The 18,622-nt window shown below is 43.5% G+C and overlaps 1 protein-coding gene across 5 annotated transcripts in view; it reads right to left on the bottom strand.

The window, feature by feature from the left end:
- Positions 1 to 564: 564 nt before the first annotated feature.
- The window catches only part of ZBBX (zinc finger B-box domain containing), a 47,405-nt gene continuing 29,347 nt past the window's right edge, over positions 565 to 18,622 (bottom strand). For all 5 annotated transcript variants that reach the window (XM_083442064.1, XM_083442065.1, XM_083442068.1 and 2 more), the window contains 9 exons: positions 17,497 to 17,600; positions 16,064 to 16,140; positions 13,958 to 14,073; positions 13,122 to 13,372; positions 7,940 to 8,093; positions 5,757 to 5,909; positions 4,628 to 4,876; positions 2,472 to 2,601; positions 565 to 823 (listed from right to left, as the gene is read on the bottom strand). In XM_083442064.1, the coding sequence (XP_083298190.1) occupies positions 751 to 823; positions 2,472 to 2,601; positions 4,628 to 4,876; positions 5,757 to 5,909; positions 7,940 to 8,093; positions 13,122 to 13,372; positions 13,958 to 14,073; positions 16,064 to 16,140; positions 17,497 to 17,600 (1,307 nt within the window). In that variant the 3' untranslated portion in view covers positions 565 to 750. The remainder of the gene's footprint in view (positions 824 to 2,471; positions 2,602 to 4,627; positions 4,877 to 5,756; positions 5,910 to 7,939; positions 8,094 to 13,121; positions 13,373 to 13,957; positions 14,074 to 16,063; positions 16,141 to 17,496; positions 17,601 to 18,622) is intronic.

The following is an 18,622-nucleotide window of genomic DNA, read 5'->3' as shown; positions in this document are numbered from 1 at the left end:
GAAGGTACTGTTCTGTGTTGATGTTCTAGGACTGTTTTCAATTTTCATACTATATCCACCATTAAGTTTTGTCTAGGAATAAGGAAGATCTCCTGGGGTTTTTCCTTCCAAGAGTACAAGATCCAGAGAGTTGAGAGCCTGAACAGCAGCACTCTTGTTTAGAGAAGAGAGGAATACTAGAAGGTTTTGCTGCTGGTCCCCACTTGCTACATAACGGTCAAAGCCACGCCAGCCGCCTGATCATACAATACAGCTGGAATTTGCAGCTTTCCCACCAAGGCTGCTATCTCCACAAACCAGAAAACCTTATAGCCACAAACCTTCTCTAGTGAACAGCAACTAAAAATTGTTACAATGGAACAATACACCGTTCCTCCTCTTGGTTGGCCCGGGTGAAACTAATTCATCTTTTGCAAAGGAAACACATACTTTTGTGTTTTTATTTCTACGGATTTGCTGGCCACGTTGGGAGCTTTTCTGGTTGAAGAGCAAGGTACAGATGCATTGAACAAATATAAAAGGAGAAAACAATGGAAGTAGCGAAGTAGGAAGAGCCCAAACGCGTTTCTCTCTGTTTGTTTTTCTGCATCAACATGCATTTTATTTATTTGAGATTTGTCTTCACATCAGCTCAGTTAACCTGCCGTGCTGGGGAGATAAGCGCCTCAGCCTGATGATTTTATATGGATTGAAGCAGAAGAGTACATCAAGTTCGATTCCTCTGTGTGTGTGTGTTTCTCTGTGTGTTTTTCACTGCAAGTCTATCACCTGCTGCTTGTCCCTCTGGTCTTCCTCATCGTCTGTATGGCTTTCGTCATAAACTCTAAAAATAAAACATAATTAAAAGGTTCAGCTGTTTCGTTTCCAGAAATCCAAATGCAAGCAAGTTCCTGATACAGAGATAAGATTAATTACAATGAAGCAAAACAGATATGTAACCAGTGGCTTGCATCCATTCAGGTGATACCCACTGAAATTGCTGGGCTTGGTAGTCATGCCCATTGACTTCCAAAGGTCTACCGTGATTATGACTTGGTTAGATTCAACCTATTATCACTCTCGGATTTGCATAGAAGATCAGACCACCTACTGTTTCGGAAAGTGGAAATCATTTGTCCTGTTCCGTCCATTCTTTTAAAGCCTTTGCCAAATATATCCGGAATCACTGATCACAAGTAGTTTGCGAACTACTTCGGCAGCGTTGGACACCATAAACAAAGCTTGTTTTCACCAGATAAGAATCTGATACATTGCTTCTTTCAGAGACTTCAAAGACTTTCAGAGACTTATGACGTATGTTTATTTGGTTTTATATTTTCAAGAGAATCTATTAAGAGTGAATATTTTGTGACTTTCAGAGATTCATAAGTTTTCTGTTTATGTGATTTCATATAGTTAATATTATATAAAGAGTGTATATTGATATTGTATCATTGTATTTGGCCATCGTGTTGCCTTGGATATGACTATTGTTTGCAACACAGGGGTTAAATGATTTGGTTATTTGCCAAATATAAAACAGGAAGTAAATCACAAAACTAAAAACAAAAGCCACTTGCAAATGTTAGGGTATAAAGCAAAAAGGTGAGAACCTGCTCTCATAGAATCACAGAACTGTAGAATTGGAAGGGACCACAATGATGATCTAATACAACACCCTGCAATGCAGGGATCTTTTGCAGAACGTGGGGCTAGAACCCACAACCCAGAGATTAAGAGCCTTGTGCTCTACCAACTGAGCTATATTCAGGCACTTTTGCCTACCTTCTGACTTACAACCATTCCATTCCCTGTGGAACTGAACATGCAGGATGTTGGGAACAAAATCAAAATTAGCTGGCTCTGCCTATTGTTGGTGCACATCTCTGTTGGGTACACTTGATACCCAAAGCTCAACATACCACACAATCGAAATCCCCCCCCCCCCATTTTTCTAAAGAAAGTAATCTCTGCTACCTGCGCCCCCGCTACCCGACCACTAAAAGAACCATGTTGCATGTTACATGTGAAGCTTGGAGGCGATCTTACTGATATGTCTGGGGCAAGAAAAAGCCCCATAGTGGGAGATAGCAGGCTTTGAAAAAGCAGGATGAGAAAGTGTCCTGAACAGGGTTCTCATTAGAAGGCTGCATTTTGTTAAAAAAGAACAAAAGCTGGGGAAAGTTAATGCTTTCAAATCTTGCATAATTAATCACTTCTCAGTGAAGAGGAGATGAGCTGATAATTGAGAAACAAGCCATATTAGCAGATAATTAGGAAAAATAAATTAACCTAGATGAGAGGGTGCAGGACTCATCTGGCAAACCATGCAGACCTCTAGCGTTTGTAAGCAGAATTCTGATTTGATTTTGTCACATGAGTCGTATAAAGGAAAGTTCGTTGTTACACAGAATGTGAAATGCTGGATTTTGGAGTTTGGTTTTTACATTTCGTTTATCCTCTTGTAAAAGTTAATGGCAAGATTAACTCACCTTATAGCATCACCTTTACTGTAGTCTTTTATTTCATGGCTATTAAGGAAATCGGGAAGATTCTGACATGCCCCCTTTGAATGTCTACTGAAGTCTCCAGAGCTTAAGTCACTGAATTCTTCCCAAGGATCTGAAATTTTGTAAGTATTTTCTTTTAGTAACAAGCAACAGAAATACTAAGGTGCCTGAAATTCTCACAGAGCATGAGAAAGAACAGTCGGAGCCGTCAAAATGTGACATATTGTGTATTAAAACTGGGGGAGGGGGATATACTCCAGCTCAAAATATTGCTAGAAACTCTCCAATGTAGGACAAGTCCATAGTACTATAGTTCATAATACATAGCACCTGCCTCTGTTATTATACCCTCATGAGAGCATCCCACAGTGCTTTAGTGCTAAACTGGAAATGCTAGCAAAGGCATCGCTCCAACTGGTCCTGCAATTCTCCCTGTCTGCACTCTGCAGCACAGATTAACAGGGGTAGGCACAGCTGCTGTGCATCTTGTGGAAACTGCATGGGGGACTGAGTGTTAGAATTCCTGCTCCATGATTGCAGTCATGGGATTTTTGTCTATCACGTGACGGTGTATGTTTTGACTCCACAGAGTGGTGTGCTACTGTGTTCCGTGAAGTGGGACTATTCTCCTTTGTTCTTTTTCTCTTTGCTGTCTGATGCTAGAGAGGGAGCCATGTTGCAGTGCTCCGTGTGTGTTTATATGTAAATAAAGTAGATTAGCCAAAATGCTGAGTTGCTGAGGTCTGTTACGCAACTGCGAAGACTCTGCGGATCCGTGAGTGTGCCGATGTCTGTTGGCATCGGTCCCTGTGATGTTCGGGCTGAAGAAAGCTTTTGAAGCTCCCAAACGATCGACCAGGAGGGAGAGAACATGCCAAGCGGACATGTGTCTCTGCCAGGGTCCTACTCGAGTGTAGGACGAGCTCCTAACACTGTGCATCTGAGAGTCACCCAAAATCTGATGCAGGATGGTCATGTTTTGATTCCATTTAGACACTCAACAAGTTGTGGGCCAATGAGTTGCTCAAAACAATCCCGTCTGTGGGATTTGAATTTCGCTACAGAGACTAGAATCCCTGTCATGAGCGTTAATGTATATTCTAGACTTTATTCTAGAGCGCACCATATTTTTCATTGGAAGTAATTCACACTTTCTGCTCAAACTGAGTGATGAATGTGCAATGTATGAACTGGTCCCTGTCCAAGCTTCCGCTTGCTATTTCTGCTCACTTATGCCCCATGCCTATCGCTAAACTCTCTCTACTCTTTTTTATTCCAATTCATTTCTACAAGCCCCACTTTTTGCCCCTGCCTCAGGGTCCTCTAAGCCCTCCACAAGCAGCCCTATGCAGACTGCTCCGATTCTTCTATAACTCCAATATTCTATGCCAGAGAAGAGGAACCTCAGGCCTGGGAATCAAATGTGGCCCCTGGATCTTTCTATCTGGCCCTTGGGACCCTCCACAGGCCACACAACCTTCTGAGCCACACCCCTCACCAGCCCTATTCTGCACTCTCCTCAAGCGCTCCTGCCAGGCTAGAAAGCGTCCTTGAACTCTGATTATGTTGGTTGCTTGGCTGGCTGGAGCATAGAGGGCAAAAACTGAGCCAAAACTAACAAAATGAATTTCAATAGGGACAAATGTAAGGTCTGACACTTATTCAGGAAGAACCAGCTGCACAAATATAAGATGGGAGACACCTGGATCTCGGGGTCGTAGTAGACCACAAGCTTAACATGAGTCAACAGCGTGATGCAGCAGCAAAATTGCTAATACTATTCTAGGCTGCATCAACAGAAGTACAGTGTCCACATCAGGGGTAGTAATAGTACTGCTCTCTTCTGCCTTCTCCAAGATAATCAAGGGTCTGGAAACCAAACCTTAGGAGGAACAGTTGAGGGAGCTGGGTATGTTTAGTTTGTGCCTGCCTGACTTCACCCAATGTTTGCCTGAGGATCAGGGAATCAGAGAAGTGTTGTTGCTTATGTCCCAATATTGTGGACTTCCATCTTTATAATCCAGAGAATATGGGAAAATGAAAAACATCCAGCTGAGCATAAACGCAGACTATACAGATAATCAAGCTACCAAAAATACATCTTTCAGAATGGGAGTTTAATGATATTGCATAATTACCCGCATTACTTTGCCATTCGTCTTCTAAATCTGCTAAGGCTTGTTGATCAGTACTGTATTCCAAGAAAGGATCATCATGTTCGGTGACATCAATGCCTTCAATTTCTGAAATTTCAGAAGCTGCTCGGGATAAAGGCCAGGTAGCTGAGCTTTCGGATCCTGTCTGAAGAACTGAAGAAGGGCGAAGTGAGGGTGTGATGGTTCTGCAAAAGGGAATATTTGCAGAAAGGGGCCTTGCAGAAGCATTTTCTGAAAACGTGAGAATGATTTGCTGTTAAAGACCTGCTACAAAAATTTTCTTTTCTACAGATATGCATAAAAAGTCCTTCCCTATTCTAGAAAACATTAAGCATGGGTCCAAAGGGTGTTTACAAACACACTAAGCAGCACCGCATCTCCAAATCTAGAAACCTCCTCAATCTGGACAGGAATCAGGCTGAAGTAATGTTGAAGGCCCAATTATATCTAAATTTTTTTAACATGAAACCCCCAAAAATGAAAGTGATAAAACTCATCATACTTGCACATACAGTCATGAAGTAACAGGGGCAGGAGAAAAATTAAAAGTATGTTGTTCTGTGATATGCTAAAATAGGAGTTTTCGACCAAAGTATTACTGTTTTTTGCGTATCTGCAAACTTTGTGGTCCCCCTCATCCTCTTATGTGTAGGTGGTACTGTTTTCGACCCACTAATACCAAATTCATACTCCACACTTGGGGTTTACTATTAGTAAATATGACATTATCAATACATGAACTCTTGCAACCCACATTTTGATTTTTTTAATAAAACAAATATCAAAATCCCCTTTCTTTGTTCAAGAAAAGCCAGATACTTAACTCAGGAGTTACACAAGCACTTAAGCCCTGCCCCCAATTCGTCATTATAATTACACACACACACAAACACACACACACACACACACACACAGACAGACACAGCTCTCCTCCTACTCCCTTCGGTTCTTGTTCTGTGAGCTAGAAGGTGAATTTCTGAAGTAAAGAGCCTCTAATTCTCATGGAGGCGCTCTGCACATTTTGGAACCCGGGAAAATCAGGAATAGCAAAAGTGGACGTACTTCGTCCTAGTTTCACAGTGCAAGCGTGCTTTTTATGTTGGGCTCTTACCAATGGACAGCTTCGACCGATAAGCTCTTGGACCTGGGCTTTGCCTTCCCAGTCTACTTGATGGTCTGCCAAGCTCTCTTTCCAAGACATCTTGCACTACAGACTCATCAGCACATTCACTTAAGCTGAACTGCCTCATCCACTGCTGAGACCCTGGAGTTAAAAAAGGTAGATGTTTAATTCCCATAATCAGAATTTTCTTCTTAAAGCATTATTTGGTTGGACAGATTACACCTGCTTTTAAACGCATCCACAAGTGGTGGAGGAACCCTCTCAGGCACCCGGGGTGGGACGAACCGCCCGGTGGCGCATGCGCAGCATCCCATACGGTCACCGTGCGAGAGGCAGCCCGTATGGACACTGTGCGAGCTGCGCCCATACTGATTGTGCGTGCCCTTGGTTGCTCTACAGCTGGGGGTAGGCAGAGGCCATCTTGTCAACCCCCCCCCCCCCGAGCGGCACCCGGAGCGGACTGCCCCCGCCGCCCCCCACTTCGTACGCCCCTGGCATCCACATAGATTTACATGCACTGGGTCCTCACTCCACTCCCAGGACTTGCAGGTCATACTTTACAGGAGTTCTGCCTCTTCCTTCCCTGGTCCAGTGCCTTTAACAATAAACTGGCACACAGAAATGAAACAGATGACGTTTTCCCAACTATTTGCTTCCATGCGCAGCTAAGAATTCACCTTCTACAATTCTGTGTGCCAAGCTGCTCTTTGAGGTCTAATTCCGGTAAATGGGACTTACACAGCACAAAGACAACAGATGGAATGAGGGGTGGGGAAGAGGGAAAAAAATGCAAGCTTCGATTGGTTTAATCGCCACCATCAGTCCACTAGATTGTTAGCTGATTAATTGATAGCACCAGCATCAATGAACAAGGGTGACTTTCATTCCACAAACTGTTAATTTTTAGAGGCTCTCCTGTTTTATGTAATAAAGAATGAAGAGGGGGCCTTTACTGCTGCATATGGACTTATAGTTTATTAAATTATCTCTGCTTCTTAAACATGTCAATACGCACCTATATTGAGCTTTTGCAAATACGCACATTTAATTATTTGTTAATTAAGATTAGTCTGTTAAAAGGCAGGTGATCAGATCAAATTAAAAACATTTGATTGGATGAAGGCCTTTCAGATATTTTATTTATTTTATTTGCTTAATAAAATTTATATGTTACCTGGTTGTAAAAAATAAAAATCACTAAGCGGTTTTCAAAAATATAAAATGAAACACTGAAATTATCAATACAAAAAGTTAAAATTAGGAATTTAAAAATATTTGAAAGATGATTAGAATAAACAGTAGCTAAAAGGAAACAAAACACATATAATTTCTCCACATCTAGACAGGTTTGCCTAAACAAAAACATTTTAAGGGCATAGTCATTAGCAATTTCACAGAACAAGATGAGCATTTTGAATTGTGCCCGGAGGATTAGAATGGAAACTCTGGGGCACTGGCTATAACATTGTCCTGCCATCAAACAGTGTCTCCAGCTGAAACCTATGACAAGTCCTTAAATATAAAGTGCATAGCGGCAGGCACAGTTGGTAGGAATTGTCCCTGGCCATAGCTGAACCCTTCAGTGTACGATCCCTCCAAGGCTGCAAGCCAGAGTGATCTGTGAAGGCTGGATCCTAACTTTCACTTCAAAAGAGTACAAGAGCAAAATACAAACACATTCTAAGAAGAGTGAAAGGAAGTCGCTTGTTAATTTTCATTTAACAATTAGCTTGTGTACTCAAGCAACTGATTTATGACTGCTAATGGCTCCTTAATAATTTCCCAAAGAGCTTAATGCACAGTTATTAAGGGAAAACAGGCCTCATCAAAGCTTTGCTTCAGAGAGGAAAATCAAGACATTTCCAGGTGACTTACATAATTGCATTTCTCACTACAAGTCTGATAAACACGGCTTTACAACTTAAAGCATGAAAGAATGACATGCTTTTGTCTCGTTGGTTTTGCTGCTACAATCTTTTCCTTGCGCCTTCTCAGTATGGCAGTTACACCAGCTTATGCCAAATGCACTTATACATGATGTCCTAGACCTGGCATATCCAGATAAGGAAGCTGTGTGTACTTAAATATGCAACTGAGGCTACCATGCCCTAAAGCCAATGTGCTCAGTAAGCAACACGCATGGAAACAGGTGTTTGATTCTGCATTACTACCTGAAAATGAAATGCCACGGCTTGGCGATTGCCTGCCTGCACGTGGCGAAGGAAACGATTCCATCATAACTTGCTCACAGCTTGTAAAGAATTCCTCAAGCCCTCGATATGGGGCACAGCTAGGTTTCTCCTTCTGGGCTATTTCCTGTAACAACTGGGGAGAGAAAGAAGATTGGGAAGACAACGCTGTTTTGAAGCCACTTGACATAAGCTTTCCCAGTAGCACTGCATTTTTAAAATTTGAAATCTTCTCTGTCCTGGTGAAGAAAGAATGGTTAAACCAGGTTAGTACTAACCATGGTGCGCTGGGTTGGTACTAAGCCAGGTGTACCTTTCTCAGCTAAATTAACTTGTGTCTAAGTGGGGCTGTACATGAAAACACCAACATGGCCTGTCAATTTGCAAGCAAGAGCAATTGGAAGAGGCTGAAAAGCTGCCTTAACCACGGTTTGCTTGACACAGATGGAACAGTGGCAATGTAATCCTATGCATATGAGCTTGGAAAGCCCCTGAGTTCAGTGGGACTTGCTCCCAACAAAGTACAGTGGTGCCCCACAAGACGAATGCCTCGCAAGACGGAAAACCCGCTAGACGAAAGGGTTTTCTGTTTTGGGGGTGCTTCGCAAAACGAATTTGCTATGGGCTTGCTTCGCAAGACGAAAATGTCTTGCGATTCCTGGGGTTTTTTTCCCCCTCCCAGCCTTTTTCCCAAGCCCCTAAGCCGCTGAACAGCTGATCTAAGCCGCTTATCAGCTGATCTAAGACGCTAATAGCCTTTTAGCAGCTAATCCGCTAATCCCTTAAGCCTTTAATAGCCGCTAATAGCCCTTTAGCAGCTAATCCGCTAATCCCTTAAGCTGCTAATAGCCGCTAAACCACTAATAGCGCTAATAGTGCTAATCCGCTAATGGGCTTGCTTCGCAAGACGAAAAAAACCGCAAGACGAAGAGACTCGTGGAACGGATTCTTTTCGTCTTGCGAGGCACCACTGTATACTTACAAGGGCCGCTTTAATCCTGGTTGGAAAATGCAATTCAATCAGTTTGACGACCTGGTTTGCAGCCAATCCTGAACAATGGTTTAATACACCATGGCAAATGTCTGTAGAGGCCCTACACAGCTTTACCCTTAAAACTATTCTTTAAATATCATACAGATATTAAAAAGCTAAAGTTATCCACATGTATTGTCTTTCTTCAAAAAGCTAGGAATTTTGGCAATGTTGAAATTCGCTTAGTTACACAGGGTTGAAATTATGCATAAAAATGAAACTCAGACTTTTAAAAGGTCACAAAAACTGCATTGCTGTGGTTGCATTAAATACATTAAATGTACATCTTACAAGGCAAGCACAAAAAATCCTCTATTATACAGTGGTGCCTCGCAAGACGAAAAGAATCCGTTCCGCGAGTCTTTTCGTCTTGCGTTTTTTTCGTCTTGCGAAGCAAGCCCATTAGCGGATTAGCGCTATTAGCGCTATTGGCAGTTTAAGGGCTATTAACGGCTTTTTAAGGCTTAAGGGATTAGCGGTTTAGCTGCTAAAAGGCTATTAGCAGCTTAGCGCTTCAGAAAAAGGGGTTGGGGAGCGGAAAAAACCCCTCAAAATTTTCGTCATTTTCGTCTTGTGAAGCAAGTCCATAGGGAAATTCGTCTTGCGAAGCGCCTCCAAAAAGGAAAACCCTTTCGTCTTGCGAGGCATTCGTCTTGCGGGGCACCACTGTATATTGTGTCACCAAGATTGTGGGACTCCAGATTTTGTTGCAACTGCAACTCATAGCATCCCATACCATTGGTCATGCTGGCTGGGGTTGACGGGAATGCAGGGTCAAAGTTTCCCAAATGTCTGCTTTAAGAATATTCTGAAATTCCTGCCAAGGCCAGAGTCCAGCAAGCTACTGATCTGTTTTCCTCCAATTTGAGTCCCTAATAGTATTCCTAGCCCCTCCAGAGCTAATGAATGAGAGCAAATCCTAGCCACTGCTTCTTATTTCTCTTCACTTTTTGTATATTTTTTAAAAATAAAATTGTGGTTGTCAACAGCAAAATTCAAGATCCAAATCAACAGTGCATACACAAAATGCAATTCCATAAAAAACTATATGCCGTATTTAGGGAAAGCAAACATCTTATCAAATAAATAATTGTCCTTTAATCAATCTTCAACTTATATAAGCAAAAGCACACTTTAACAACTCGAGAGAGAGAGAGAAAACCACCCCAAAAAACCACAGCTCATTTTAGAAACGTATCCTCTAAATCGACCACACTGGAATATTTCCCCCCCTCTAATTTTTAATGAGCAGATCTAGTCCTTGTCCTTGCTTACTCCTTAAATAATAAATCACTTTCAGTGACTTAGGCAGTGGAAAATCTGACCTACTGATGCGGCTTCTGCTTTCTGCGGGGGAGGGGGGGCAGATGTTTATAAACAACTTGGCCAATATTGTTCCTAGATGCTGTTTGAAACAGAGCAATATGAACCCCTCTAGGAAGGCATCAAGGGACGCGGGTGGCGCTGTGGGTTAAAGCCTCAATGCCTAGGGCTTGCCGATCGAAAGATCGGCGGTTCGAATCCCCGTGGCAGGGTGCACTCCCGCTGTTCAGTCCCAGCGCCTGCCAACCTAGCAGTTCAAAAGCACTCCCGGGTGCAAGTAGATAAATAGGGACCGCTTACTAGCGGGAAGGTAAACGGCGTTTCCGTGTGCGGCTCTGGCTCGCCAGAGCAGCGATGTCACGCTGGGCCACGTGACCCGGAAGTGTCTCCGGACAGCGCTGGCCCCCAGCCTCTTGAGTGAGATGGGCGCACAACCCTAGAGTCTGTCAAGACTGGCCCGTACGGGCAGGGGTACCTTTACCTTTACTTAGGAAGGCATCAAAGTCTAAGAAAGCCAAATCAAGCAAAAGTAATGGAAGGTAAAAGATAAAGGACCCCTGACAGTTAAGTCCAGTCGCAGATGACTCTGGGGTTGCGGCACTCATCTCGCTTTACAGGCAGAGGGAACCGGCATTTGTCTGCAGACAATTTTTCCGGGACATGTGGCCAGCATGACTAAGCCGCTTCTGGCGCAACCGAACACCAAAACGCTGCAGCGCACGGAAACGCTGTTTAACTTCCCACCGGAGCAGTACCTATTTATCTACTTGCTGTTTTTTTGGGCGTGCTTTCGCACTGCTAGGTTGGCAGGAGCTGGGACCGAGCAACGGGGGCTCACCCCGTCGTGGGGATTCAAACCGCCGACCTTCTGATCTGCAAGCCCAAGAGGCTCAGTGGTTTTATACCACAGCGCCACCCGCATCCCCAAAGGAAGTTAGTAGCATATAATAAAGAACTATTCTATCATCCCCTCCTAGCATGATGACAATGAAACTTTCTCTGCATTTTCTCTGCACTGTGGCGCTGTTGAGCTGCTGACCATTGGCTTGTAACTTAGAATGGATTAAAGGGTGGACACACCCTTCAGAAATGTTTTACACTTATGATTCTGTTCATAGTGTTTTGCTGGAAAGCAAAAAATGCAGGCACAAAATATTTTTACAGGCAGCAACCGTTTTAGGCGCACCTAACTGAAGGACAATTGTTGATGTGCAGGTCCTTTGGGACCCAGAAGAAAGCAGAATGGGGGCAAAACAGGAGCAGGGCGGGGGGGGTGGAGCACACTGAAAAGTCCTACATCCACGTGCACGGGGGGCCGGGAACAGAACCTCCGCAAGCAATGCTCTCCACCTGTGTATTCTTTAGTTCTACAATTTATGTACCACTTAATCACAATTGCCTCTAAACTAAAAAAGAAAAGAAAATCCTCCAATTTCAGGCACTCTCAAGACCCTTCCCCAAAGTCAATTGTGTGGGTGTATGGGAGATTAAAATAGTAAGGAAGAGGAGGAGAAAATCATATTCCCAATGTCCCACCAGGCAGGAGTTACGTGGGGCCTCTTTGTTCCTAGAATCGGAGAAAAATGGGGGTGGGGGGCTCCCTTCAGATATTTTTGGAGGGTGGGAAGGATTTCCACCCCCCCCCCCCCGGGGATTTCCTCTTGGATTCTGTTCAGGGAACCACCCACGGATGCCGGATAATCCATTGAAATGAATATTTTCCATTTGTTGGATCCTTTCGTGGAATTATTCTATGAATGGGAAATATTGCCACCGAAGAGTCCTAAATGAAACAGGGTGAGGGAGAGGAAATCAACCAGGAGGTAGAGCCAACCTATGCTTTCACCTCCATATTCTTGCTTGGGTAAAAGTAAAGGTAAAGGGACCCCTGACCATTAGGTCCAGTCGTGGCCGACTCTGGGGTTGCGGCGCTCATCTCGCTTTATTGACTGAGGGAGCCGGAGTACAGTTTCCGGGTCATGTGGCCAGCATGACTGAGCCGCTTCTGGTGAACCAGAGCAGCGCACAGAAACGCCGTTTACCTTCCCACCAGAGTGGTACCTATTTATCTACTTGCACTTTGATGTGCTTTTGAACTGCTAGGTTGGCAGGAGCAGGGACCGAGCAACGGGAGCTCACCCTGTCGCGGGGATTCAAACCACCGACCTTCTGATCGGCAAGTCCTAGGCTCTGTGGTTTAACCCACAGCGCCACCCGCATCCCTATTTGCTGCATTTATACCCCACCTTTTTTCTTCTTCAAGGAGCTCAAGGTGGCATACTTGTTTCTCCCTCTTCTTATTTAATCCCCACAACAGCCCTATGAGGTAGGCTAGTCTGAGAGGCGGAACTAGTCCAAGGTCACCCAAAGAGCTTCATGGTTTATACTAAGACCGGCAGAAACCCTTCAGGATTTCTCTCCCAGCCCTACCCAGAGATACCAGGGATTGAACCCAGAACCTTCTGAATTGAAAGCAGATGCTCTCTCACTGAGCCAGAGCCCTTTCCTCTGAGGACTTGGGAATAAGAAAGCTTCTTTCCTTCTGCATCCTGTGCTGTCCCCTTTCCCCACACCTACTCTTCTCTCCTCTCCAGACAGATGAAACAATGCAGTGGTTCAACTGGCACAAAAATGGCCCCATTCACAAGATGAAATGGAAAAAAAAAGTGCAATGCGCCATACAAGACAGAAATTTATTCCTGCTGTTATTCTACTAATGGTTCAACAAATAACGAGGAAATGGCACCCGCCCCCCTCTCCCCAAAAAACAAAAGTGGAGTTTAATTCCTTTTATTTATTTATTTTTACCACTGAAGACTTGGCAGTGAGCGGCGACGCTTCCTGTGACTCTGCGGACATCACTGCGCAAGGTTCCCTCGGAGCCGATTTGGGCGGTCTAGAAGCCTGCTCCGATTTCTTGCGAGTGCTAATCTTCCTTGTCTTCGAATGTTTCTCTTTTGCCGCAGCTCCTTTAAAAGGGGTGCAAGGAACCGTTTCCTCTGCACCGGAGCAGCCCCAAGCGCCATCTGCTTTCCCTGACTCTGCAAAAGGTGCTCTTGCTAAAGAATTGAAGCAAAAGAGAGAGAGAAAGAAACCGTGTCAGTTCAAATCCCTGCGTGTAGTTTCTCAAATGATTGCCTTAAAATAGGCCATTAACACACAAGTTACATCAACTCGCATGTAAAACCAGGGACCTGCACTCAGGGGCTGAACATCCAGACAGAAGCTAGGAACAAAATAGGTTCAGTCCACAAAAGAACCGCCTATGTAAGTTTGAAAGCAGGCAGATAGCTATATTTTATTATTTCCTTCTTGCCACATTTCACCTTAAGCTGTTTCCCTTAAACAAATCTTTACTCGGTGGTACATACTCCAGGAATGATGCTTAAGGGTCAAAGGCTCATCTAGCATTTCTGAATGCTGGGAGATTCAGGCCTCCTGCCTGACTGCATAGTCAACGGAAACAGTTATGTATAGAGGTTAAAAGGTACGCATTATTGGTTTTTAGGAAGGTGTGCGCCCTTGGGAATAAGCACAGAAGTTGTCACTTATGCACGGGTTAAGACATCTGTGCAAACACAAACCACCTTCTCTGGGGGAGAAAAATCCTCTTTTACCAGTAGAAGTGACTACCATAAGCTCACCTCGAGGTGTTTCTTTCTGTTTATTATGAAGCACATTTACACACTGTTCTTTCTGAGCTGCAGGTGAAAGTGATGAAACATCAGGTTCAGTTTTCTGATTTTCCGACATGGGACCACTTAAGGTACAAGACAAAAATTGGAGCAGAACATGACCAGATTGCCACATTAAAGAAACTTCCTACAGGTCTATCGGAGATAAACATTAACAACAACAACAACAACAACAACAATTTATTATTTACACCCCGCCCATCTAGCTGGGTTTCCCCAGCCACTCTGGGCAGCTTCCAACTGAATATTAAAAACAATACAGCATTAGACATTAAAAACCTCCCTAAAGAGGGCTGCCTTCAGTTGTCTTTTAAAAGTAAAATAGTTGTTTATTGCCTTGACATCTGCTGGGAGGGCGTTCCACAAGGCAGGCACCACTACCGAGAAGGCCTTCTGCCTGCTTCCCTGTAACCTCACTTCTTGCAGTGAGGGAACCACCAGAAGGCCTTCAGAGCTGGACTTCAGTGTCTGGGCTGAACGACAGGGGTGGAGATGCTCCTTCGGGTATATTGGGCTGAGGCTGTTTAGCGCTTTAAAGGTCAGCACTAACACTTTGAATTGTGCTCGGAAACGTACTGGGAGCCAGTGTAGGTCTTTCAGGACCGAGGTTATATGGTCTCAGCAACCACTCCCAGTCACCAGTCCAGCTGCCACATTCAGACCATGTGATAATTTTACACTGAAGCCATTTGATACTGATTTGGTGTGGTGATTATGATTTTTATCTGGGATAATTACTTTTGCATTTACATTCCACACAGAAAATTTCATTAATTGCACTTCTTTTTTAAGCTGTAATTTAAGTACAAAAATATGTGCTACATGTTTCAGGAAACGAAGGGGGAAAATGAGGCCAAATTAAAGATTCTAAAATATGAATTTCAGGAGACTGAGCAGCGGATGAGATCCTTCAGTTGAAGCGGACTCTGAAGAGATGAAGAAGCCTCTGCACACATTGCTCACATGAAGGGGATGAGGCAATGGGGCTTTTACAACTTAAAATCAGAAGCCAGATAACTCCACTGTTGAAGGCAGTATGCTTCCATGCACCAGCTAATGGGAATCACAAGTGGGAAGAGTGCTGTCATGTGCATGTTCTGCCTTTGGGGTTCCACAGGCATCTGGCTGGTCACTTTGAGAAATATATGCTGGACCTTGAGCCTCATCCAGCATGGTTCTCCTTATACTCGTAATAGGTCTATGTTGGGAAGATCCTTCATGCATTATTAAGGTAAAGGGGCATCTATACACTGAAAAGCCAACAGCATCGGACTCCAAGTCCTGCCTCTGGTGTAATGTGGCTTCCCTTTCCACACCTCTGACACCTGCAAAATGCATAGGTAAACATAAAGGTACCCCTGACCGTTAGGTCCAGTCACGGACTCTGGGGTTGTGGTGCTCATCTCGCTCTATAGGCCGAGGGAGCTGGTGTTTGTCCGCAGACAGCTTCCAGGTCATGTGGCCAGCATGACTAAGCCACTTCTGGCAAACCAGAGCAGCACACAGAAACGCTGTTAACCTTCCCGCCGGAGCGGTACCTATTTATCTACTTGCACTTGACGTGCTTTCGAACTGCTAGGTTGGCAGGAGCTGGGACAGAGCAACGGGAGCTCATCCCATCACAGGGATTTGAACCGCTGACCTTCTGATCAGCCAGCCCTATGGTCTATGGATAGGCACCTGCAAAATGGAAGCCTTCATGCCTAGCCTTATATGCCAACAGATTTTCAATGGATCCAGACGTTTACACCTGCAGGCTTCTGTTTTGTGGGTGTTTACACTCAACGTGTGGGCATCAGGGGTGGGGCTTAGGGAATCAGGTGACCTGGAAGCAGGTTGGTGGAAGCAGGACCTGGATGCTGCTACCCCTTTTCAATGCTTGGAGCCCCCTTGCCTTGGAATATTGCATGAAATGGGCTACTTTCTTCTCTAATATATGCCTGTTCAGGTTCTGGTTTGAATAAAAAATTCCCAGGGACAACTGCAGGATGCAAATCAAAATGTGTCAGCACAAATGTGTGTAACCATGTTCCATAATTAGGCTGTAATCGTTACCTGTAATCAATCAAATCATCAGATCCAGCTTCTGACACGACAAAATTGGCAGGTTCTTCTGGCTCCTCTTTGCAAGCCTTATCAGAAAGAAAACTTATTCATTCATTCATTCATTCAAAAGAGAATCTCAGTCCACTCCATCCCAAGCCCAGTCATGTTTGCAATACTGTAACCTAAAATCTAAACAATTACATGGTACCGTAGACAATACACAACAAACCCTTGGTTGTCTGAGGATTGGGCATGTTTTTAACAGATAATTTTAATATTTTATATTTTTGTAGACCGCTTAAAACAGTTTTTCTTACCACCAAGCAGCATATAAAATTTGTTAAACCAACAAACAAGGCTTCCTGTTGCACCAGACAAGTTCCATTCACATCCCACTTTGCCTCCCAATATGGATAGATAACAAAAAGGAGAGAACCCACTGTTCGGGAGCTAATGACTCTCAACAATTGCTCTTAATAATAAGCCTGTGTAGAAAATAGTTTTAATACAGTGCATTCATTTTACGCTTGTTGACTGGGCAAATCCATTTCATCGAAGCAGAAGCCACAAGAATTGTTATAAAAATCAATGACCTGTTTGGTCCAGCAGAGTCAGCTGTGCCTTCACAGCATAAGTAGGTAGGGTATAAATAGAGCTCATTCTGCACTTTCCTTCTAATATGACAGAGGCTATAATTCAGGGGGTCCCCTGGACCTATATACTCATCCTCTTAATCCCAGCCACAAGGGCTGAGTTTGCTTTTTCGCTGATATAACCAAGGCACTCTCTGTAACTTAAAAAGAGCACACTCTTGGTGCACATTATTTAGCATATTCCAGGGTACCCAAAATAAGGGCAAGGTAAGCTCTGACTCAAAATGTAGCAAAAAATATTGGCTAAATTTATGCCATCAGATGATGCCAGGGAATCCATGAAAATGTTCTGCTGTCTTGGCTGCATTCATTAAAAGAATGGATACGTAAAGTTAACACATAAACAACGCAGAAACATTTGGGCTTGTAATGCAATCCAGCTCTAACTGCCCTGAATATTTGTTAGAAAGATGGGCCATTAATGCTGTATATTATGCATTTTGCAACCACTTCTCAAACTCATGTCCATATTTCTTCCTCCTGACAAGCCTGTAATGCAACGGATCCCATATTTATTTATTTTCTGCTTTAACTGCTGTTAATGTTACCAGTGTTCAGCTCTGCTTAGATTATTTGTGTTCTTCTCACCTTGCTTCGTGCTACTGCGGTCAACTGTGGGTTTGCTAAAACAAGCCTGTCAAGTTAACTGTCACGGGAATGCAGACAAAGGAAATTTTATGCGGTGGGCAATCCCATTTGTACACATTTATGCTACTGTATATTTTGTGAAGTCTACTAAGTGCAACAAATGAAACTGAACTTGAACTAGCCAGGCAATAAAACACTTACGTCTTCAAGGACCCTGATTTCCAGAGAGGGCTCAACGTTTGCAAAAAGTGCCTCAGGCTCTTCTCCTTTGGAAACATCTGCCCAGTACTTTTTCATTTCTTTAGCTGGAATTAAAAATTAAAACTCTGCCAGTGTTTGTATTTTAGATTTGTACTAAATAATTGTTCTTACACAGCTGCGAAATTGCAGTGCCAGACATTCCAGTCTGTTGAGGAAGCGCTAATGGCAAGGTATTCTCTTGCCTCTTGTTCTAGGTGTGAATAATTGAAACCATTAGGTTAGTACGCATTGTGCTAAGCAGGAACATCCCTATCTGTAGTAACAATGTGTGATAACAGCTCAGTGAATGGGGGGGAAATGCTGAAAACATGGAGAATCAAAAGGATACGATGATGGCTCAACAGCAGTATAATTTCACAAGAAAAGTAAGTGCGGTGGGCAGAGCGATGGATGGAGCCAGAGACAAAAAAAAAACCCCAAACCCCATTATGGATTAACTAATCTGGATAAGGTTGGTAACAAGGGATTGTCTGGAGAAAGGAAAAGTTTTAAGGACTCGCCTGGACAATGTATTTCCAGTTTCATTTCTGATATTACAGTGTAATATGTAACCGACACATGAGTTTTTGAGGGAAACGCCAAGAGCCTTTCTCAAGAACAATCACCTAAACACCCCTAAATTCACTGGTTCTAAGGACACCCATATTCACTTGTCTCCTACCAGATTTTATCAGCCGTGTGGAGTTGGCAAACAAACAAAAAAGGAAATATTAAAGCACCCTGTATCTACAAACTTTGCAGACTGGAAGCACTGAAAGGGTATTAAGATCTCACAAACTGAAGAAAAATACATTTGCAATAGCTGGCTTTTGTCAAGCCCAAGCTTCTCAATTCCTGCATCGCTCAGGACTGGGTGACACAACCATTTTCATATGGAGAGAGTGGGTTAATGTACTTCAAATATTATCCTTTCTGGGCAAGGAATGAAATGGCTGCACAATAGCTTCACCTCACACTCCCAACTTTCCATACCACCATTTGCGTGTTGGTGCAACTGCATCTTAATTTAACTTTGTAAATTGTCAAATTGCTTTTTGGGAATTCAGTATGTCCCAATTGCAATTAT

Source organism: Podarcis tiliguerta (assembly GCF_965153285.1).
Source record: "Podarcis tiliguerta genome assembly, chromosome: 5".
Lineage (NCBI taxonomy): Eukaryota > Metazoa > Chordata > Lepidosauria > Squamata > Lacertidae > Podarcis > Podarcis tiliguerta.
Note: the sequence above shows the minus strand (reverse complement) of the source record. Positions and strands in the feature narration are given on the sequence as shown.